Source organism: Osmerus mordax, chromosome 7 (assembly GCF_038355195.1).
Source record: "Osmerus mordax isolate fOsmMor3 chromosome 7, fOsmMor3.pri, whole genome shotgun sequence".
Lineage (NCBI taxonomy): Eukaryota > Metazoa > Chordata > Actinopteri > Osmeriformes > Osmeridae > Osmerus > Osmerus mordax.
This window is the reverse complement of record NC_090056.1, coordinates 18,333,674-18,355,993: the sequence shown is the minus strand read 5'-3', so window position 1 is coordinate 18,355,993 and position 22,320 is coordinate 18,333,674. Positions and strand designations below refer to the sequence as shown.

Sequence of the window (22,320 nt, the reverse complement as noted above, 5' to 3'; positions counted from 1 at the left end):
AGAACGTCAGCATTTGGTGAATACTGAGGAGTAGCTCACACTACATGTTCTCTCACTCCAAAGACCCTCAAAAGAATGATTTGAGAACCTGCTCACTACAAGGCCATATGTTCAGGATCATCCAGAAGCAGTGTTTTGAGTTGTGTACTGTAATTTTGGACTGTATAGGGAACTGTACTGTTAGAGACGGCATACTCCATCAAATTGGTCATATTTGATCACAATTTGACCACGTTAAACATCGCCAATTCAATTAATTCATAGACAAATATGGAATCCTGGCACTTTGATTTTACTGCTATAGTTTGACTTTGATTTCCAACTCAGTCTGAAGTTATTATTGTGTACATTGTGCTAATAACTATTGTATATATACTGTATATATATATATATATATTGATAAATTAAGCACCAAAAAATGATGCTTATATATTCAGTATCAGAATGGTGACAACTGAGCAACTGACAGCTACAGATTGTTTTTTTAGTTTTTTTACTGAATCTCTTGTTGCCTGAACGTAGAAATGTCACTGACGGTGTTCTGAGTTTATCCAATCAAAAGCAAAGCCAAAGATAGTCTGACACACTGAACAGTATACTCTGATGTATTATTGATATACTTTTTGATATTTTGTTTACACATTTTTAATAAAAAAAACAAAATGTGTCTGAAGTGTTCTCTGTTCTTTCAAGACCACAAATACTTTTGAATTATATTAATTATGACATCACCAGGAATTTTTGATATGCTGTCTTCAATTCATGACATCTAGCCAGGACCTAATAGGAGCGTAAACCAAACAGGATATTTGTACTTCGTTTCCAACTGTGGAGGAGTAAATAAACAACAAGAACAAAACCACCCCCTGTTAAGAGGACTAGATAACTCAACTCTTCCTAGCAACAACAGGGAGTGGTCAGGTTTGTGTTCCTGGAATTGTGTATATTGAAGTGGAAGTATATTGAGTCGGACCCATTCACAGTCTATGGCATGGATAATTACATTTACATTTAGTCATTTAGCAGACGCTCTTATCCAGAGCGACTTACAGTAAGTACAGGGACATTCCCCCCCGAGGCAAGTAGGGTGAAGTGCCTTGCCCAAGGACACAACGTCAGTTGGCATGACCGGGAATCGAACTGGCAACCTTTGGATTACTAGCCCGACTCCCTCACCGCTCAGCCAACTGACTCCCTGATATCAATTACCATTGATATCACCTTTTAAACAAAACATCCGGGACAGTTGAGGACGACTGCTGCTTACTGCCAAAGGATATGCCGGAAATGTTTACAGTTACTCTCATGTTGATAAGAATAAGATTCCTTGAAGTGTCTTTTATTACCCTTGACCGATATTTGGTTAAAATGTAAAAATACTTTAGTTTGCCCTTATCCAATAACCTCTTAAACAAATACCTGGAAAGCAGTGGTGAAAATCTGCTATCAACTTTGGGGGGGACAATTATATGACATTTTTCTCAAGAGACATTTCTGAAGGGGACACCAAAATTACTGCTGTAACACATAGCCTACATTGTAATATGTTAAATGTATGTTGAGGAATCATAATTAGTACTCCTGGAGAATTGATAGTAACTAAAGAGTTGTCTCAACTTGTTTAAATGTAGTTATAGTACTGTTTCTATAATAGTGATAAGAAACTTTATCAGTCAAGTATAAATGCAGGTGTACAGTATTTACAACCAGCAATACCAAGAAAGGCCAGTATGTACTGTACACTGTAGGAGTGCAGTTTATGTTACAATGGGCATGGTGCAGTCTCATATAAAATAATCTCCATTGAACCATCATACAGTCGGGCTCAGAATTGAATTGGCCTCTTCATTTGACTTTTTCTGATATATTTATATAGTCATAAGATATGTGTTGTGCCACTGTCTCCTATACTGGTGCTGCTGGCAAAAAGGTTGACACCCGTTCCTGCCATGGCTGTGACACCGTCATCTGAAGTCTCTCCCTGGCTCTTTCTCACTGACTCTAATTCAAACAGAAGGTTTATGTTACTTATCTAGCTAGCTAACATAGTGACCAATGCAGTGAAAATGGTGACAGCTATGAATGTTTTATTGTATTGAGTAGTAGAAATAAATGGTCAAACCAATCCTTTGTTACAACTACTTACTGGACATCAGCCACCAACAACACAAACGATTCTGTCAGATTTTCACACACGCACCTGCATCACATGCCACTGCTGCTGGAAGGGAAACAGGGGCAAACAGACCATGTTGAAGAAGTGTGCTTAAAGCAGGGCGCTACAAAGAAACTTTACTAAGAAAATGACATGGGCAAATAGTTCATAGAATGAAAAAGTATCATGGATAGAAGGTCAAGCATGCTAGTTTCTCCCCTTTACCTAAAACAAATACCTGGTCAAGTGGCTTGTCAACAGGAGAAAATCCACATCGGCTTTTCAAGAAGATTGATGTATATTTTAACACAGTAAGGCAAGAGATACTTTGAAATGTCAGATATTTCCATCATACAATTTTATTAAACTATTTAATAATGAAGAATATTTCTGTCATTTCTGACAAAGTCATTGCAGTCAAAGACAGCGGTGAGCCTGGGCAGAACAAGGCGTTTGGGCCTGCCATGGCTGTGACACTGTCATCTGAAGTCTCTCTCCCTGGCTCTTTCCCTTTCACCACCCTCACTGACTCACAGTCCGTTTCCTAGAAAAGAAATAAGGTGTTTGCCATCCTCCTAACTACCAGTACCCAAAACTACACAATTGACCACAACAGCAATACCATTGCCTCAAACAAATCTGGGTTCAGTCACCAGTTTAAGTAAAGAGTGGGGATATCCATGGCATTGTCCAATTATGTACCTATTAAACAAGTCTAAATAAGAGAACCCATCATGTTGCCAAACAGAGCCTCAACCAATTTACCTGAGACTCCCTGTCTGCCAGTCTATTCCTGTCCCCAGCTCTATTGTCTGTGCCATCTGGTGCCGGCTCTGCCAAATGATTATGAAACATTTCACATCATTTTTATGAACATTTTATCTTTGAGATTAGGCCACTAGGGTTCTTTGCGTTTTGGTGTCCTGGAAAATGCTCTGATATCCGTCTTTCTCTTTTCTTAAATTTTTCTACCTGGCTGGCCGCACACACAAAATGTGCAAGTTATTTACAGGAGATGGGCTTCTATCATTCTTCTAGAATGGGCTTCGATCTACCAGGTAGCTAGCCAGGTAGCCAGCCAGGTAGCCAGCCAGTCAGCCAGCCAGCCAGCCAGTCAGTCAGCCAGGAAAGGTGAAAAGGATTGCATTGACAGCTATACGAGTTCACCATTTACACAACGTAAACTGCAACCTTTTTTCTTTTTAATATAATTCATGTTTTGGTTTTATATTGGCTGTTTTCCCAAAATAGCTGAATTTGCCGAGCTAGCGAGGCCCAATTCCGTTTTTGTGGTATTTGCTATAATCTTTTCTATCGCCACTTTACTCCAGATCGGCACACAAGGTGCTTCAAACTAGTCCCTAAAGACGATTAAGCTTTTGCAACGAGACCATTTAAGACAACTACGACAATGGTAAAATATAGAGTAATTTTGTTCAGTGTATCGCTAACCATGCAAAAGGGACTTCGAAGAACTACAACTATACGTGCTGATCTTGGACTAAACTGACGTTAGCAAAGTGTCGATAGTGACGACGCCACATGGAATAGGTGCTAGCTAATGTTTGCTCCATCGGTTGGCTCGCTAGCTATGCAAATGCAACTAGTGTGTTTGAAACCTGCCAACATTAAGCGAAATCGCTATGGTGCGATTAACTGGATTAACCTCACGTTAGCTACGTACATTTCAGACGGTAGACACTCAGTCACCTTGCCAGATAAGGAACACTACTGGATTGTTAGCTTCTCTCACTGACTAATTCAAACAGAAGGTTGATGTTACCTAGCTATAGCTAACAGTGACCAATGCAGTGAAAATGGTGACAGCTATGAATGTTTAATTGTATTGAGTGGTAGAAATAAATTGTCAAACCAATCCTTTGTTACAACTACTTACTGGACATCAGCCACCAACGACACAAACAGATTCTGTCAGATTTTCACACTCGCACCTGCATCACATGCCACTGCTGCTGGAAGGGAAACAGGGGCAAATAGACCATGTTGAAGAAGTGTGCTTAAAGCAGGGCGCTACAAAGAAACTTTACCAAGAAAATGACACGGGCAAATAGTTCATAGAATTAAAAGGTATCAGGGATAAAAGGTCTAGCATGCTAGTTTCTTCCCTTTGCCTAAAACAAATACCTGGTCAAGTGGCTTGTCAACAGGAGAAAATCCACATCGGCTTTTCAAGAAGATTGATGTATATTTTAACACAGTAAGGCAAGAGGTACTTTGAAATGTCAGATATTTCCATCATACAATTTTATTAAACTATTTAATAATGAAGAATATTTCTGTCATTTCTGACAAAGTCATTGCATCAGCGGTGAGCCTGGGCAGAACAAGGCGTTTGGGCTGAGCCAGTGCAAGAGAGGGAAAACAGTCTTCATCTGACGCAGGAACAGTCAGAAAACCACTACTTAAATCAGGCTTATTGCAACCAACAAAGGAACAAGGATACAAATAAAAACTATAGAAACATAGTATTCAAGTAAATTTAAGGAGACAAGCAGAAATAAAATAAGTGATATATTTACTGTATACCTCCATGTACACCAGTGTAGCTTACAATTAAAACATGATTATCAATGGTGTAATAACACCAAAATAATAACAACAATGATAATAATAAACCAAAAAGCATAAATGGACAAAACAAATAGCAATTTACAATTAATGTTAAATAAAAAAAAAAGTTAAATGAAAATATAACAATAAAACACTGATGAAAAAAACTTCTAGACTGCTACCAAAAATACTGTACTCTTCAGCCATTAGACATCCGGAAAGCCAGACAAGAAAAGCCTTGCAGCTGAGAATTCAGCAGTTGTATGCTCAATTTCAAGTATTGAAGTGTAAATGTTTTACCACATCATAGAAAGTTTTGACCCATTGAGGCATAATTAAACGCAATAGAAATCACTATCGTCATCATCAACAGCGCACAACGATTAGGTAATCAAAAATAAACAATAAATTCACTATTCATTCATTTGACAGGATTTACACAGGGATCCAGGGACACTGGATAGTTTCATTTCACAAACATTTGCAGAGTTCTCTTTATCGCAGCAAACCACATCTTTTTATAAACATCTACTTTCCAGTGACACAAGGTGTCAACTCCAGTAATTTCACTACACACAGTGACTCGTATATGATATCAACAACCCATTTGTAGCAAATGATCAAAATATCCCTAGAAATGTAGAAATTGAAATGAGGGACGAGGGCATGCTTACTGAAAGCAGTCAAATGTTTTGTTTAGATACCAAATTATACTAAATCATAAATAGCATTAATAATTAGAGTGCACAGATATACAATAGGAAGCAGACAGAAAGAGAGATAATGAGAGAATGAAAGAATGACAGAGAAACAGAGAAAGAAAACTATTTAAAACTGCACCCTACAAACAGTCAAACACACTGAGATAATGTTATCATTATTGTGGTGGCAGGCAACTCATTATGTTCAGTCTATGTTGTGCTTCCAAGGCCTAACAGAAAAGGCCTGTCTACTACAGGCACACACCCCTTTATGTCTGTCTGTATGTGTGTGTATGTATGCCCTTTGCATGGCTGCACAACTGGGTCACTGAAATGGGACATTTCTGACACAGGCTAAACCATAATGCATCTCTCCCTATGACATTTTCATACCAAATGCTAAGGATAGTTAGCATTACGCCAGCCAGATGCCCCACTGCATTCTGCTTTGACAATCTCAACCTCATTATGACATCATCGCCAACATCATCTTCCTCCAAACCATGGTCAAGCCAGGATTACAGACATCTTGCAGATTACTTTTTGGAGACAAATCTATTCTTTAATCTTGGGCTGTGCGCCATCTGGCGCACTAACATTGGTTAAGGACTTGAGCGATTGGCGACACACGCCAGTTGGCCTGGCTAACATCCTCTCTGTTACTACTCTTCCATCCCTCCCTCCCTGCCTCCTTCCCTCCCTCACTCACCTCCCCCCTCACCTCCCACCCAGCAGATGTTAAACCATGTAACATTTTCTATGAACAGTGTCTCCAGGCTTTTTCCCAGAGCAGGGAGGGATTCAACACAAGCATAGAAGTGCAGTCGCTCAGAAACCTTGACAACAGGTTTCCTCTTCAAACGTTGACTGAAAGGAGGATTGCTGGGCTAGTGCCGAATGGTGCATTGAAATGTTAAAAAGTGAAATACACCAAAGCCCAGACTCATCTGCACCTGAAGACACTGTAACATCCTTCTTTCTACTTAATTTTCCAGAAAACGATCACTTTAAAAAAGTCATGACCTTAGTTACAAAGCCACGCTAATAATGACAAAGAAGGAAATCAAAAATAATTGAATGGGATGTGATATAAAATCAAAACAGATATAAACATTTTATGAATGAGTTGGTGCTGTATCTCCTCCCTTAGTGGGCTTGTGGTTTTATTCTAAGGTGCGGGAGAATGTTGCCTGACCATTTAGATACGAAAAACACTAACACTGGAGGCCCTGAAATCAACAAGCCACAATGGCGTCCTGTTGATCGTAAGAAGCAGCTCTGTTGGTAAAGAATAGTTAAGCAAGCACATCTTGTATTGGCACAAGAAACAATAGTTGACTAGCACACATGGGAGGGGGGGGGCACATATCTCTAATTGAACATTCAAAATATATCAGTCAGAAAACAAACTAACACAATATCCTGTTCCAGCCAGACTCTGACATCAGTTGCGAACAGCCCTTGGGAATACACCATCTTCCATCTTGACTTTAAAAATAAAGGTCTCAGTAGGAATTGGCAAGGTTGTCCACACCAGTGGCTTGTGTGCTAGCAGACTATAACTGCCCAAAATATCACTCAGCCCTGCAGTAATGACTACAGCCACATAGACAGAACATAGCAAAAAAGTCTTTGGTTCAAGTAGATGACTGCCAGTAAAACAGGTAGAGAGAGAGAGAGGGAAAGAGAGAATAGCACAGTCTCTGAGAACGAACAGTGAAATAGCTTAGCTTCACCATTTTGTGTCCCATAAACCCGTAGAAGGTTCAGCGCGGAACAACCCTCTAGAACCTTCCGCATTCTAGAACGCGAGCGATCAAAACGCTGCGCTAGAATCTGAGCAAAACATCTACGTCGCGCAAAGAGTATGCAACTACTTTGTTTTTCCTGTGTCGGTTCATTCCAGAAGACTACAGACGAGAACGTCAGGGGAGGACGGTGAAAATGGCGGGATAGAGGAGGCGGAGTTACATGCGTCTGGTATTTGAGGCACTTTGCTGCTGGACAGGAGCAGAGCGGGTGTGTGTGCGCGCGTGAGGAGAGAGTCTCGCTGTACTCCTCCCTCTCCATTGAGGGGCAAAGGCTTCGCACAGAAACCCAGCAGGGCAGCAGTGGGACAGCTGTGGAGGATGGGGGACGGTAGAGGGGTCAGCACCCACCACCTTCATCCCAGGAAGGGACCACCGTCGTGGGGTTGGAGGCGAGAGCCCCGGGGGCCCCTCTGTGGTTCTGTCGGTGCTAAATGAGCATCGCTGCTGCTGAAAATGAAGCACATAAACAGGTCCACAGAGTCACACACAAACAGGTCCACAGAGTCACACACATAAACAGGTCCACAGAGTCACACACATAAACAGGTCCACAGAGTCACACACAAACAGGTCCACAGAGTCACACACATAAACAGGTCCACAGAGTCACACACATAAACAGGTCCACAGAATCACACACATAAACAGGTCCACAGAGTCACACACATAAACAGGTCCACAGAGTCACACACATAAACAGGTCCACAGAGTCACACACACACACACACACACACACACACACACACACACACACACACACTGTACGAGGCTTGAGTTGATCTTACTACACACAGGGAAACGAGTTTGTCCTTTTCTCTGGTTGTCTTTGTTGTGGGAAAACAGGTGTCAGAGAGAACGCAGGGCTTAGCAGGCTTGGGACAGTGTATCCCAAATGGTCTCAAGGACAACACACGGCTACTTAATATTGCTCCAAACAAAGGATGTGCTGTTGCAAAATTAAAATGTTGCAAAGGACATCAGTTTTAAGTGCCAGAAGGTGGAAATCTTTGGGATTTGGACAGTTCATTTTTAAAGCTTACAGAAGTATGCCAGACCTGCTACCATGCATCCTCATCAACAACAAAAATCCATAAAGAACTAAGTCTAACCTAAATAAATATGAAATTATATTTAGCATTATTTATACTGTATATATATTTGTTTTAATAACATTTTTCTCCAAATGACCCCCATACATGAGCAGTCAGATGCAGTACTCACAGAGAGAAGCAGTGGTCCCAGATTTACCTCCTGGTGTTGCTGCTAGCTGACGTCTTGGGGTTCTTGATGTTTAAGTTCTCGTATACACCTGACGAGTCCTCGTTTGTCATGCTACAACACAGGACACAGGGCCATGAGCCAAATCCATGTTCAGAGCCTTCCCTCCTTATCCACGGACATTTGCTTTCTTTTCGTCTTATTATTACAGCTCATACTCATTGATTGCAATAAATCTAATGCAAGAAAAACATAATCTAAGAGTATATATGTGTTGCTAAGAGTTATGGGAAGAATACATTAGGGACTATTCTACATGAGCCATGTTTGAGACGGGTGGGGGGGGGGTAACTTACACGGAGGAAGAGCGAGATGTTGTCATGTTGGGTTTTGACCTGGCATTGGTTGTCTGGGGATACTTGATATTTGAGTACTCTCTTTCCTTTGTCTTATTCCTCTGAAAAAGTCAAGAAACACAAAAAACTGTTAGATTCAGGGAAATAGAGCTGTTTAACAAAGCAACACTTCATTTGCTAAACAAAGACTAGGTACAATGGGCTGACTCGCTTAACTGGTTGACACCCATACTTATTAACCGGGTCCTTCAAGCTCAAATTCACCTCAATTGTTCCTTTCCCGACTGAAACCAGGAAATAGAACTACAGGTCTGTGATGTCACGTAGATGTAATTTAGAGGGGCTTGTCTCAAGTTGTATAACGGCTTTCGGGTGTCAAAATACGCAGTGATACCCTTGTGATAAGCAGGAGTTACCCAGAGAAGCAAATGCCAGAAAAACACGATGTCACGGTGAACAAGCAGAAGAAGCCATAATGGAAAGGAAAGGAGGAGTCAATCAAATCTAATCTTATTTGTATAAACCTTTTTACAAGAAACATCTCTTTCTTCACACCCATAACACAATGAAGTAACTTATGTATGCTCCAGAAGTAGGTGTACACGAAGCAACTGTAAAAATGAACTTAAGTAAACAGTAGTTTGAAGTGGTTTGTCTGGATGTTGACGGAATACCTGTTCTTCTTCCAGTCTCTTCTGTGCTGTGTCGATGTACTGTTGCACAGCCATGTAGATGAACTTGTACTGGGCCTCAGTCTGAACCATGCCTGAACGCTGCTGACGAACTCTCTGAATGGTCTTAGGGATGTCGATGTCACAGTCCAGTCCTGAAACGTACGCACCCACACACACATGCAGCGCAAATACAGCGCACACACACACGCACACAAAGTGTGACACACACAGAAGGGGAACAATGTTTAGACAAGTATCGGATTTGTCTCAAATGACCCATCCCCCCCCCCCCCTCCACACACACACACACACACACACACCACAAACATGCCACACACACGCAATCAGAAAGCTCAAGGGCCAAGGTATTTGACACAGTTACAAAGATACAGTTGTAAATCCTAATCCCAACATGCAAACTCACGGCGCTTGCGAGCAAAATGTCAGCGCTCTACAACAGTCTCACGTCTGGCTGACATTTGAAAACAGGGAAATGGATGAGTCAGGGCTTCCTTACCTTGTCTGTTGATAATGTCAATCAGAATATCAATGACAATGATGGTGCCCGTCCTCCCAATGCCAGCACTGAGGAGTCACAGGAGACCAGGATTTACATCATTTACATTTAGTCATTTAGCAGACGCTCTTATCCAGAGCGACTCACAGTAAGTACAGGGACATTCCCCCGAGGCAAGAAGGGTGAAGTGCCTTGCCCAAGGACACAACGTCAGTTGGCATGACCGGGAATCGAACTGGCAACCTTTGGATTACCAGCCCGATTCCCTCACCGCTCAGCCACCTGACTCCTATGTCACAGTAGCTCTTCCCAGCAATCATTCAGCTTTACATAGAGGGGGCAACAAGCTGTAGCGTAGGCAACATAAGCCATTGGTTGCTCTTTGTCGCAAGAGCCTCGGTCGTTAGAACACTTTATACCACGGTTCTCCAACCCTGGTCCTCGAGGGCTGCTGTCCTGCATGTTTTATTTGTTTCCCTGCTCCAGCACTCCTGTTCCAAATTAATGGGTTGTTATCAAGCTCTGTGGAAGCCGGGTAATGACCATTCATTTGAATCAGGTGTGCTGGAGCAGGGAAACATCTAAAACATGCAGGACAGCGGCCCTCGAGGACCAGGGTTGGAGAACCCTGCTTTATACAATACAGAGTGACAACGCGAGAAATGTGATTACAACGTGTACAGATGATCTGCTTGCCGTGGATCCCTATAGGCCTGACGGGTTGGTGTTATTGGTTGATTGGTGATTGGTTGGTGTTGTGTGAGACAGCTGTACACGTCCTAGCGGATGTTCTTCCTCGTTTACCTGCAGTGGACCACGATGGGCCCCGTGTCTGGAATGGAGGCCTGGGTGCGGTTGACCTGCTCCAGGAAACTGAGCACTCCTCCAGGCTCGTTGGGCACTCCGTGGTCGGGCCAGCTCAGGTACTGGTAGTGCCAGATGTACCTCACAGGCTCCCTCTAGAGGTGGACAGAAGCAAGTTCAGTTAGGTGGGCCGGCAAAGACACACTAACTGATTCTTCAGACACACAGGTCTAGCCTCGTGGACAAGGGGGAAACTGGTGTTGTTTGCATGTCTATTTGATCGTTTTGATCCCAAAGCGAGGTGGAAATGTTCTTGTTTCTCTGTCGTGTCTGGGGTGGCTGGAAACAGGGCTGAGTTTAGGGGGACGTTTCCCCACCTCTGTGTTTGCAAGCTTACCCGGTCCAAGCGCATGACCTCAAGCTCTCGCAGGATGTAGTCCTGGGCAGGGCGCTCCTCCACGTTCTTCACACTCACTTTCCCAAACTCCTTGGTGGCGTTGAGGTCAGGCCAGTAGCGCACGCACTTGTTCTGGGGTCAGAGAAAGGAGGTGGGGGTCAGAGAAAGGAGGCGGGTGTCAGGGAGAGGAGGCGGGGGTCAGAGAGAGGAAGCGGGGGTCAGAGAGAGGAGGCGGGGGTCAGAGAGAGGAGGCGGGGGTCAGAGAGAGGAGGCGGGCGTCAGAGAGAGGAGGCGGGCGTCAGAGAGAGGAGGCGGGGGTCAGAGAGAGGAGGCGGGGGTCAGAGAGAGGAGAAGTGGAGCATGACACAATCTAGAAGGAGGAGATTTCCTCCCAAGCAGCTTTACGATCAGCTTAGCTGTCACACTATCCCCCCTAGCCCCCTTCCGCCCCCGCTAACCCCACTTTGCTGAGGTCAGCTAACACCACTCCTCATCCTCACCTCCTGGCTCCGACGGCCATTCAGCTGGGAGACCTCTGACACAAAATGGCTACCCTAACAAACAATGAACGTAGATGGAACAATCGCCACTTGTGCGAAGCGATAGTCCATGAAGCACGGTAACATGCACTTCCTATTAAACTCCACGTACTTCCTATAAGACTTGGCAATGCAGGAATTGAAAGTATTGAAAGTCAAGCAGTATTGAGGAACTCAAAGCCACTTCCTCTAACAACAACAGTTCCCAGGAACCCAGGTAACCACGGTGACAGACAGGAAACACACACCGCCACTGTGTGAGAGCCTACCCGTCCACGCTCCATCTCCTTGGTGGTCATGACGATCACGTGCGTGTTCTCCTGGTACACCATCTTCCAGAAGTCGATGACGGTGTTCTGCAGACAGCCCTGAGTGGCGATGAACACCTTGCCCTCGTCATGACGACCCTCGTCATGCAAACTCTGGAGCACACACAGATTAAACAAATGTAAGTCATATAGACTATTTCCATATAAACTTATGGAGACATGTAGATAAACAGGTGTGGATGTAGGAGATGTGGGGGTATAGGACAGAGTAGGATGTACAGCCAGCAGGTGGAGATGTAGAACTCACTTTGATGTAGTTTGCGTTGATGTAGTCAGAGCCAGGCACCTCCGTGTCTGCCTCTCTGATCTCCACACGTGTCGTATCAACTGACAAGCACAAGACACCCGGCCGTCATCACACACACAGCACAACAGAGTGAGCACTTTTACTATCTGTGTGATACTGTAAAGGATCTGTATTTTGTACTCCAGGCCCTGGTAAAAACACACTGTCTAGTCAAAATCCAATACTAAGAGATTAAATAACGTAATTATATCCTATTCCCAGGTGGACGATAAAACGAGACAGAACTGGCAGTATTGCGAGGATGATTTACAGACAGGAAGTGATGTAACTCACAGGGGAGGATGTTCTTGTATCGGTTTTTACTCTTGTTCTCTGGTTTCTGTCCTTCTTTCCTGGGATACAACAGCTTGCATTCCTGCTGCTGCAGCACCTGCAGCGAGCAAAATAAGACAACAGAGGAAAGGAGGGAGGGAGGAGAGATGGCTGTTACAGTGGGGAGTTAAGTCAGCCAAAATATTTCAGAAAATTTGCTTGAAGGAACAGGCACCCCATCATCTGCAATGATGCCATAACTTAATCATAACCAGCGAGTTATGAATTAATAAAGGCTCAGGTTTGTGTGGGGTGTGTTCAGTCACATACAGCAGGGGTCACTGTGGAGTTCTTTTTACTCAACTCTTACGAAGCTCATTATATTAACTGTGCACTTTAACCTTTTTTGTGCACAGCACTAACTATGGTAGGTACTTCTGTGCCAAAGAACCCATCTGACGCCCCCTGAGGACACTGAGATAAAAAAGGTCTTGCCACCCAAGCCAGATCAAGTACTACTGAGTAAGGATGAAAACCTGTCTTCCTGTGTGAGAGGAGTCTGTTGCTGTTTATCAATCCGAAGAACGCCAAGAATGTATTTGCGTTCTTGAGAAGAACGTTCTTGCCAAGCGTCTTGCGAGAACGGTCTTGCAAGACCGCAAGGACGGAGAACGATTTGAGATGTGTGTGTACTTGCAATGACTTCTGGGAAATCAGATGCGTTCTCGCTGACCAAGTCACCGGCTGTTTCGTTTTACGTCATCTTTCATTGCCCGAGTACGGTTCCAATCCAAAGAACACAAGTCACCAACAACGCTAAAAATACCTGGAAATGTTCTTGATCAGTCCCTTTCATAGAGGATGCATCGGATGGTGACTTGGTCAGCGAGAACGCATCTGATTTCCCAGAAGTCATTGCAAGAACACACACATCTCAAGTCGTTCTCAGTTCACGCGGTCTTGCAAGACCGATGCATCCTCGAAAAAAGGGGCGGATCAAGAACACCTCCGGGTATTTTTGGCGTTCTTGGTGACTTGTGTTCTTGGGATTGGAACCGTACTTGAGAAATGAAAGATGATGTCACACAAGAACGGAGAAAAGCGTGGAATGAGAAACAGCCTGTGTTTCAAGTTTGGGTCATCACCCTGGGAAACAGCAATTTTATTATATATTAGTGCTGTATGGCTCAGTGGTTACAGCACTTGACTGCAGATCTAGAGGTCACAGGTTCAAGTCATTCACAGCACACTGATGATATCTATGATATCAGAACACTTACCTCAAACTCTTCCCAGAAGCCTTGTTTTGGTTTCTCTGAGTTGTCTGCCACTTTGTTGAGTTCTTGTACCCTGTTCTCGATGTTGGCTGCGTTTATCCTGGTGGCGTTGAAGGGCTGCCGTGTCCAGAAGGACAAATAAAAAAATGACACATCCGCGCTTATACGTTGTTCAAATATTTTGCCCGAGTAAGCTGCGTTCACACTCAAAATTATCGTCAGATATCATGAGTTTATATAAAAGTATGTTAACTACAAGCTAGCTAGACGTCAGATTCTTCTTTTCAGATGGAGATTACGCCGCGAGTTTGTGGTATCGCTGGCGTCTCACCTGTTTCAGGTGCACTACGATGCCACTCTTCTCCACCATGGGGTTCTTCTTGTAGTGGTCCACCAGGTCGGCCAGCGTGTCGAACCTCTCGCCACCACCCACGTCGTACTTCCCATCCGGCTGTGGAGTACACGGCACCAGTTCGTTAGTCTAGCATTCCTCCTAGCGTCGTTAGCCTAGCCAGTATTGTGCCTCAAAGATCTTCCTGCTAGCATCGTTAGTCTCTAGCCACTACTGAGTCTCAAAGCACTTCCCATTAAAGTACCAGTTACCTGCTAACCTACTAGTTTGTTAGCGGTTACCTGCCTGACCAGCTATGCAAAGGGGTAATTGTTTAGGAATGTGTACATATGTGTAGGTGTGGAGATTGTCGCTACATTTTCTAAGATTCCTGACGACGGATGAGCATCGAGAGCTAGGTGGACGATAGTGGGACCCCGGTATTTTTTTTTACCTAGACCAAGGTTTTCGCTATGATTCTAACAAATAGATAGTTGATGATTCAGGTTCGTTGTAACAGACTAAAACTATGCTAACACCTAGGCTAGTTCTCCAAAAATTGGGTAACTGTCTCTGGGCCTCCCTAAACAGAGGCCATAACAGACCTTGGCAGACCTTGAACGCTCTTAGAACGCTCCTAAGAAGCTCATAGCGTTAAGAGCTTCTTAACGAATCTGGGAAACCCGGCCCTTGTCTCACCTGGTAGCGGATCATGACATGTGTGACCTTGGTCTTGCGGTCCACGTTCTCGTGCTTCTCCTCGTTGGTGAGCACAGAGAGCACAAAGTCGCCCGGTTTGCTCTGGCTTTCTCGTACCAGGAAGCTGCCAGGCTTGCCCTTGTCGGTCAGCAGTTTCTCTGCGTCGCGCCCTGAAAGGTGCCCGTGGTACCACCTGGTAGCGGGACAGATAAATGAGGTTTGCGGACTGTCAACATCCGTTATTTAAACCAGCCTAATTCCACAGATAATTTACACATATCAGCTTCATCAAATTCAATTGTAGCTGTAGGTTAGGCCCTACAGGCTGTTTTACTAGAAACCTATGAGAGTAGGCCTATGAGGAAAGTTAAGTCTCAATCTTTTAGATTCCTGAATGTCATACTACAGCAATTTTCATGCATCCACATAATTTCCTAAGAAAAGTGTACGTTTGGATCTCTCCATGTCGGAGAGTTCAGGGGTGTGATTGTTATTTACATAGACTTGGCAAGCTTTGTGTTCGTGCGAGTGTGTGGCTTGCATTTGCGAGCGTGTAGGAGGCTCCTGCAAGAGGTGTGGGTTGAATGGAGGAACCACAAGACAGCAAAGCTCCACACAGATCGCGAGCCTTTCTTGGAACTCAGCGCAGAGTAAGACGTCAGCACAAGATGTGCAGATTGACAAATATTGCCGTGTAGATGTCAACAACGAGGAAGAGTTGTTTGAGTCTGTCCTGTTTTTAAGTCTTACTGTCATTTAATTGCGAAGGACGCATGTTCAGATTCAGTCCAGAGTGGGCATCGTGGTTAGAAGCACTGCCATTGTATTTTATGTGCGGTGAGTCGGTGGTGAATGTGTGTGTGTGTGGGGTGTGTACCTCTCCGAGGTGGGGTCCTTGCAGTTGAGCGGGTACTTGAGCTCGATGACGTCCCCGTTCCTCTCCCTCAGCAGGTCGTGCTGCTCGGTGTAGAACTGCACCAGCTCAGCCAGTGTGGCAAACTTCTCCCCGCCGTACAGGTCATAGTAGTCCCCCGAGTTCTGGATCTTAATGTGGGTGACCTCATCGCTACGCCTGTCACACACACACGCACAAACACACACACGTAAACAAGCACACAAACACACAAATGCGCACAAACACGCACACGTAAACAAGCACACAAATGCGCACAAACATGCACACGTAAACAAACACAAGCGTACACACCAGAGGGGAGAGGATTTAGCTGTAGTTAGTCATCCTGTACTGTGTATTCTCAGAGTTGACTGTTTCAACAACATCCAGTCATCTAATCTCTGCAGAACCCCACAGAAAGCCAGTTGATGATGACAGGTGGCTGCTATCAGGGGTGAAGTGAACCCCTTGGTGTTTGTGCAGCAGAAAACTCTCTGATCAGCAAATGTATGGTTGAAAACAAAACATGAGGTTTGTAGAAATTCGAAGTAATAGGCATTTCTCCGACAACTGGCAGTGCCAAGGGAGGTAGGCTACAGAGGAACTGAAAACATTTGGAACCACTTTACAAAATGCATGCACACATCCATCCCACCCACCACACACACACACTAAACACCAACATGAGACATTCAAACATAAAAAGTCTTATCAGCATGGAAAGAAGTAAAAAAGCGAGGCCTGCTTCAACTGTTGCCATGTTGACTTGCTTTTTCCAGGCTTCCATTACCATCGAAACCATCTGAGCCAAATCTTTCAGCAGAAACAAGCACAAAAAACAACAGACATTCTTGATATGTGCTTTGCATACACCTGTAGTTTCAGCGTTTTTGCAGGAAACCACTAGCCCACATCTACAGTACACATGCACTGATCACCAGGATGCAGAGAGCAGCAACCCCAGTGACAGCACAGCATTTTCTGCAATCTGATCTGGCAAGGGGAATGTAATAAGCCTTCTCTGCAAATTGATTATCAAGTAATGGTCGTACGAAGTGGAACAAATGCTATTTTCCTTCCTCTCCAACTGCCTCCTCTCTATCTCCCTCCCCCCTCCCTCCCTCCCTCCCTCCCTCCCTCCCTCCCTCCCTCCCTCCCTCCCTCCCTCCCTCCCTCCCTCCCTCCCTCCCTCCCTCCCTCCCTCCCTCCCTCCATCTCCATCTCTCTCCATTGTTGACCTGTGTCTCACTCCATCTCAGTAATAGTGTTATGTGTGTATCAGAGGGTCAGGCCTCCTGACTGCAGTCTGCTAATGGCTCCGAAGCTGATACTGCAGCCACCCTCCAGAGAGCCTTGTTTTTGGGGGAGCGTAATACAATTAACATCCTTGCAATGAGCCAAATACATCCAACTGGGATGGGTTGCACACCTCCAGTCCTCTGCTGACTTGGAGACATGGCAATCAGATCGGATAGTGCCTCGCGTAGTCGAGTGAGATACCTGCTTGATATTTCGGAATCAATGGTGTATACTTGTTGGGAGATTCAGCAGGGCATCTGAATGTGATTCAGATGAAGACAGTGTAGAGTAGATGACATTTCGTTTCAACAGTGATTAATCAATGCTAGCTGCACCCGTCACTTTATCAGAATCAACTGGGAATGGTTAGCCTTCGATGTCAACCCAGTAGCAGGGTACAGCAATTCCAATGACTGATAAATATTCTCTGTTTCAGGCTGTAAGCTCCAGTAAAGAGGAGAAAGGTAAGCTCTGCTCTCTGTAAGGCCCCATAAGGCCCCATCTGATGCCCTCCTGCTCGGCTGGGAACAGAGGGATGAGGAAGAAGGAAAGGAAGAAAGAAAGTAAGTAAGAGAGAGAAATAGAGAGAAAGAAGAAAGAAAGAGAGACAAACATACATTCTCACACACACACACAGCACACACACAGCTGTGCTACTGTCTCAGCCTAAGCCCTCCTGACTCAGGTGTGCTGAGTGTGTGTGTGTGTGTGTGTGTGTGTGTGTGTGTGTGTGTGTGTGTGTGTGTGTGTCTGTCTGTTTATCAGGAGAGCACTATGAGTTCATAATTGATTTTCCCTGCCTCAGTGCAGCCTGGGAGAACGAGCCGACAAGAAACACACACACACAATGACACAATTTAGTCTCTCTCCATGCCTCCGCCCTGTTACCCATCAGCCCTCTGCACTATCTCTGTCCAACTCAGACAGCAACTGAAGGTTAACAGACAGCATCTAGGGCCTCTTTCACAATGCATTTTGGGCCTGTGAATTAAGCCCTGTGAATGCTGATCTGGCTGACACAACTAAGTTAAGTAATTAGTTACAGCAGAAACAATAGGTAGTGAGAAAACCTTTACACTGGAATGTACATTGCATAAACACATGTATATACTGCATGTACAGTATATATAATAACTCTTCATTTATTACAAGGAAGTATAATACAAAGAAGAACCTGTGTGCTTCACTTAAAAGTAAAAAAAAAAGTAAAATCTTTCACTCAATAAACCCTTTTCTCTCAGTGAGAAGCCTTGCCTATTGTCACACAAAAATTTAACCGAGCGTGATCAACAACGCTCCATGACTCAAGGTCTGTTTTCCTGTCACATTTCAGTGTGTAAATCTATGAATAGCCCAGCTGAAAATGGAAATATGTGTGAGTGAACTGAGCCTATCACATATTACATAACCGAGGGGAGAAATCCATCCCTGCTCTCCGGGATGTTCTATGACCTCCACAGAGTGGGTGGCAAGGCCACAGAACGAGCTGCAGGACTGCCAAACATCACGCTGGCTCACACGCTTCAGTCTCAACCTGCCTCCTCTGACGGACCTTTATTTAAGCCCGCTCACCCAATCAATACTCTGTCATCATCCAGGAGTTTCACATTAACCACATTTTGGCGGTTGAGTTGGGAGGTTAGTGGAACTCCTCCCACCAACTTTCAAATAAATAATTGCATTATTAATAATAATAAAATAACTCATCCTCTTTGAGGAAGTTGAGTCTTCAGCTCTGCTTCTGCAATGGTAACAGAAATATCTACACCCACCCACCCCTGCACCCCCCCCCCCACTCCCCTCCCCCCCTCACCCTCCCCCCTCACCCAGGCTCAGTCCAGGAAAGAAGGGAGAGGAGGAGATAAGCGAAAGGGAAAAAGCAGGGAGAACAAGATAACACAGTCTGGGAGTCCCTGGACGTCCATTATGACGAGAGAGAGAGAGAGAGAGAGAGAGAGAGAGAGGGAGAGAGAGACAGAGAGAGAACATGAGAGTAAGAGATAGCGAGAAAGAGAGAGAAAGCAAGTGTATGAGAGAGAAAGAGAAGGGAGAGAAAGAGAGAGAGAGAAAAGCGAGCCTCCTCTTCTCATAATGCCCCTGTAAGAAGAGCCTGGCCTAATGACTGTGTAATTACCCACTCATCTCCTCCTTAGATTTGGTACAGAACTGTGTGTGTGTTAAGAGTGAGAGAGAGAGAGAGAGAGAGAGAGAGAGAGAGAGAGAGAGAGAGAGAGAGAGAGAGAGAGCGAGAGAGAGAGAGAAAGACAGAGGCAGAGTGCATTTGTGCGAGTGAAAGACAAAGACAAAGAGATGGTGTGTGTGTGCGTGTGTGATGAAAACAAGGACCGCAGGCTCCTCTCCTTTCCTCCCCCATGCAGGAGCCCAGTTCAAAGTGCCCCCTCTCCAGAGCCCTGCTGAGAGGGCCACTCACCCAGCACACGGCTGGCTGACCTCACTGTACCACGGGAGGGGTTGGGGAGCCACATAAATCAGACACCCAACTGGGGGTAGGGTGGGGGGGTCAGCGGAATGTGTGTATGCGTGTCTTTGTGTGTGTGTGTGGTGTGTGTGTGTGTCTCTGTGTGCGTGTGTATGTGTGTGTGTCGAGGGGTGTTCTCTTATATTAGCCTGTGGTCCAGCTTAGCCACTGGAGTCATGGTCTGAGATTGCTGCACACACACACACACACCACCAGCAGCAGTTAGGCAGTCTGACCACAAAGCCACAGACCGTGGGGTCAGACCTCCACATGGGCCATCAGTGTTAACGCTCAGAGCCTCAGCCTGCCCGCCACCCTCCCACCACACTGGCTCTGCTGCCTCACACTCTCTCTCTCTCTGCCTCACACTCTCTCTCTCTCTGCCTCACACTCTCTCTCTCTAAGCCTCACGCTCCTTCTCGCTCTCTTTTCACCCAACCACACTCTCTCTCCCTGACTCACTTTATTCTTTATTCTCTCTCTCTCTCTCTCTCTCTCTCTCTCTCTCTCTCTCTCTCTCTCTCTCTCTCTCTCTCTCTCTCTGCCCCTGCCAACTGCTGCTAAAGGACGGAGAGCTAAAGAACAGCGCTGGGCTGTTTTCCAGGAGCTTGTCTAACTGATGAGCCTCTTAAAAGCATCTGTTGCCAAGGCAGAGCCTCCATTTCACTCTCATTCTTTCTTTATATCACCCCTCCCTCCCTCCATCTGTCTCCCCCCCCCCCCCCCCCCCCCCTCTCTCTCTCTCTCTCTCTCTCTCTCTCTCTCTTACTCTCTCTCTCTCTCTGTCTCTCTCTCGCTCTCTCTCTCTCTCAGCCTAGGAAGTACCTAGGATGACATGTTTAGAAACATTCACTCAGAAACATATTCTGTTTTGTAATCTGCCCCCTGACCTCCTGACCCTCAAAAAACAGTTGGTTATTCAATGTAACGCAACGCCACAGGAGTGATGTGATCATGCCTGGCTCGGTGGAGGCCATGGTCCTTGAAGGGCTTGAGGGATGAGGCAAATTCCTGAGAAAAACTAATAACAACCAATTCTGTTTTCTTGAGGCAGTCCATTCATTTTCCTAGAAGTTCCCCCCCGAGAAACAAAAGGAAGCATATCTTAAAGCCCTGTTCACCCACAGACTTGGGCCCGCTCTCTCGCTAACTGAGGGAGTGATCATTTCCCATTTGGGCTTGGGCAACTGGACACAGAGGACACACAGCTTGACTCATGCGCTCAGTTGACTGTTTGGCCGTACCGAACGACTTGAGAGACAATAGCTTTGTTTGCTCTGAACGCTGAACTTTGCTCCAGCGGGAAAGCTGCAGAACGTAAATGGCTAATGTGCTAAAATAGGCTAGACAGAAAGAAAGAGGGAGGGGGGGTCAATAGAGAGAAGAGCGAGAGAGAGGGGGGGAGGGATAGAGGAAGAGAGCAATCGACCTCCCGAGAGAGAGGGAGAGAAAAAAGAGGGGGGAGGGACACAGGAAGAGAGAAAGAGAGGAGAGAGAGAGGGGGGGGAGGAACAGAGCAAGCGAGCATGTGTGAGAGAGGAAAAAGAGGGGGAGGGACACAGGAAGACAGATAGAGAGACAGAGAGAGAGACAGAGAGAGAGACACAGAGAGAGAGACAGAGAGAGAGAGACAGAGAGAGAGACACAGAGAGAGACACAGAGAGAGAGAGAGAGAGAGAGAGAGAGAGAGAGAGAGAGAGAGAGAGAGACAGAGAGAGAGAGAGAGACAGAGAGAGAAAGAGAGACAGTAACGGGAGGCCCTCCACACTAAGGCCCACCTGACGGACAGAGTGAAGTCCCCTGGGTTGCTCTTGCTTGGCCGGGCCAGGAAGCTACCGTGGACTCCCCTGGTGAGGAGCAGCAACTCTGCCTCCACGCCGGTGATGTTGGGGTGGAACCACCTGGAGAACCACACAGAAGAGAATTACAGCGCCTGTACCACTGAGGCACAGCCTATCTGGATTTTCCTGCCGTATAGACAGAACACATATACAGAGTTTGAGATTTGAATTTCAAAGATGGTTAATGTTGCAGTTTATTGAGGAAGTTAATAAGTTAAATTGATGAATTTTGCTAGGATTTCAAATGGATTTCATGGATCTTTTATCGCAGATCCTGAAACATGCAACTGCTTGCATGCAGTGTTTAGATTTAAGTTCAGTGTATATATTTCTTCAGTATTTTGGTTCCACTGAGAGATTGAAAAAACATATTAGATATTACATGTATCATAAGTAACACTGAAATGTCATCTTTCCAAGAGACTGCATCAGTGAGTCCATTCAGCTCCACCACAGTAACATCAACAACCCATATTCAGTTTACAGGTCAGACCACCAGCTGATGTTATTTCCTGATCAGTTGTTGCTTCCTGTTGAATGCTGCTGGAGTACTGGAGGCAGTAAAGGATCATATTTATTCCATCCTACTCACAGTGATGCAAAACTAAACACTGGATCATGTTGCTGTTGGTACCAGCAGTCACCTGAGAGGGATTCCTTGAAAGGAAACATGTGAACTGCTAAATTATTTTGCACCTGTGCAGTAAAATTATAGTAAAACGAAAAGAAGTTCATGACCATAAACAAGCAAAGCTGGTTCATGCAGGGGACGCGAGACCTCGCCCGTCATTAGCAATCGTCATCACGCGTCAGGCACACCCTCCTACAGGGCGGGGTACACAGCAGGGATCCTGGCACCTGCATTGCT

General features: G+C 45.2%; 1 protein-coding gene across 1 annotated transcript; it reads right to left on the bottom strand.

The window, feature by feature from the left end:
* Positions 1–6,158: 6,158 nt before the first annotated feature.
* On the bottom strand, positions 6,159–21,523 carry ptpn11b (protein tyrosine phosphatase non-receptor type 11b; the record flags this gene model as incomplete). Its single annotated transcript, XM_067239144.1, has 15 exons — positions 6,159–7,682; positions 8,460–8,570; positions 8,813–8,913; positions 9,487–9,638; positions 10,004–10,071; positions 10,808–10,962; positions 11,205–11,336; positions 12,013–12,165; positions 12,320–12,399; positions 12,653–12,749; positions 13,912–14,025; positions 14,240–14,359; positions 14,939–15,131; positions 15,816–16,010; positions 21,390–21,523. Coding segments are annotated over 14 exons (1,782 nt in total), but the record flags the coding sequence as incomplete, so codon positions are not given.
* Between the last annotated feature and the right edge of the window lie 797 nt (positions 21,524–22,320).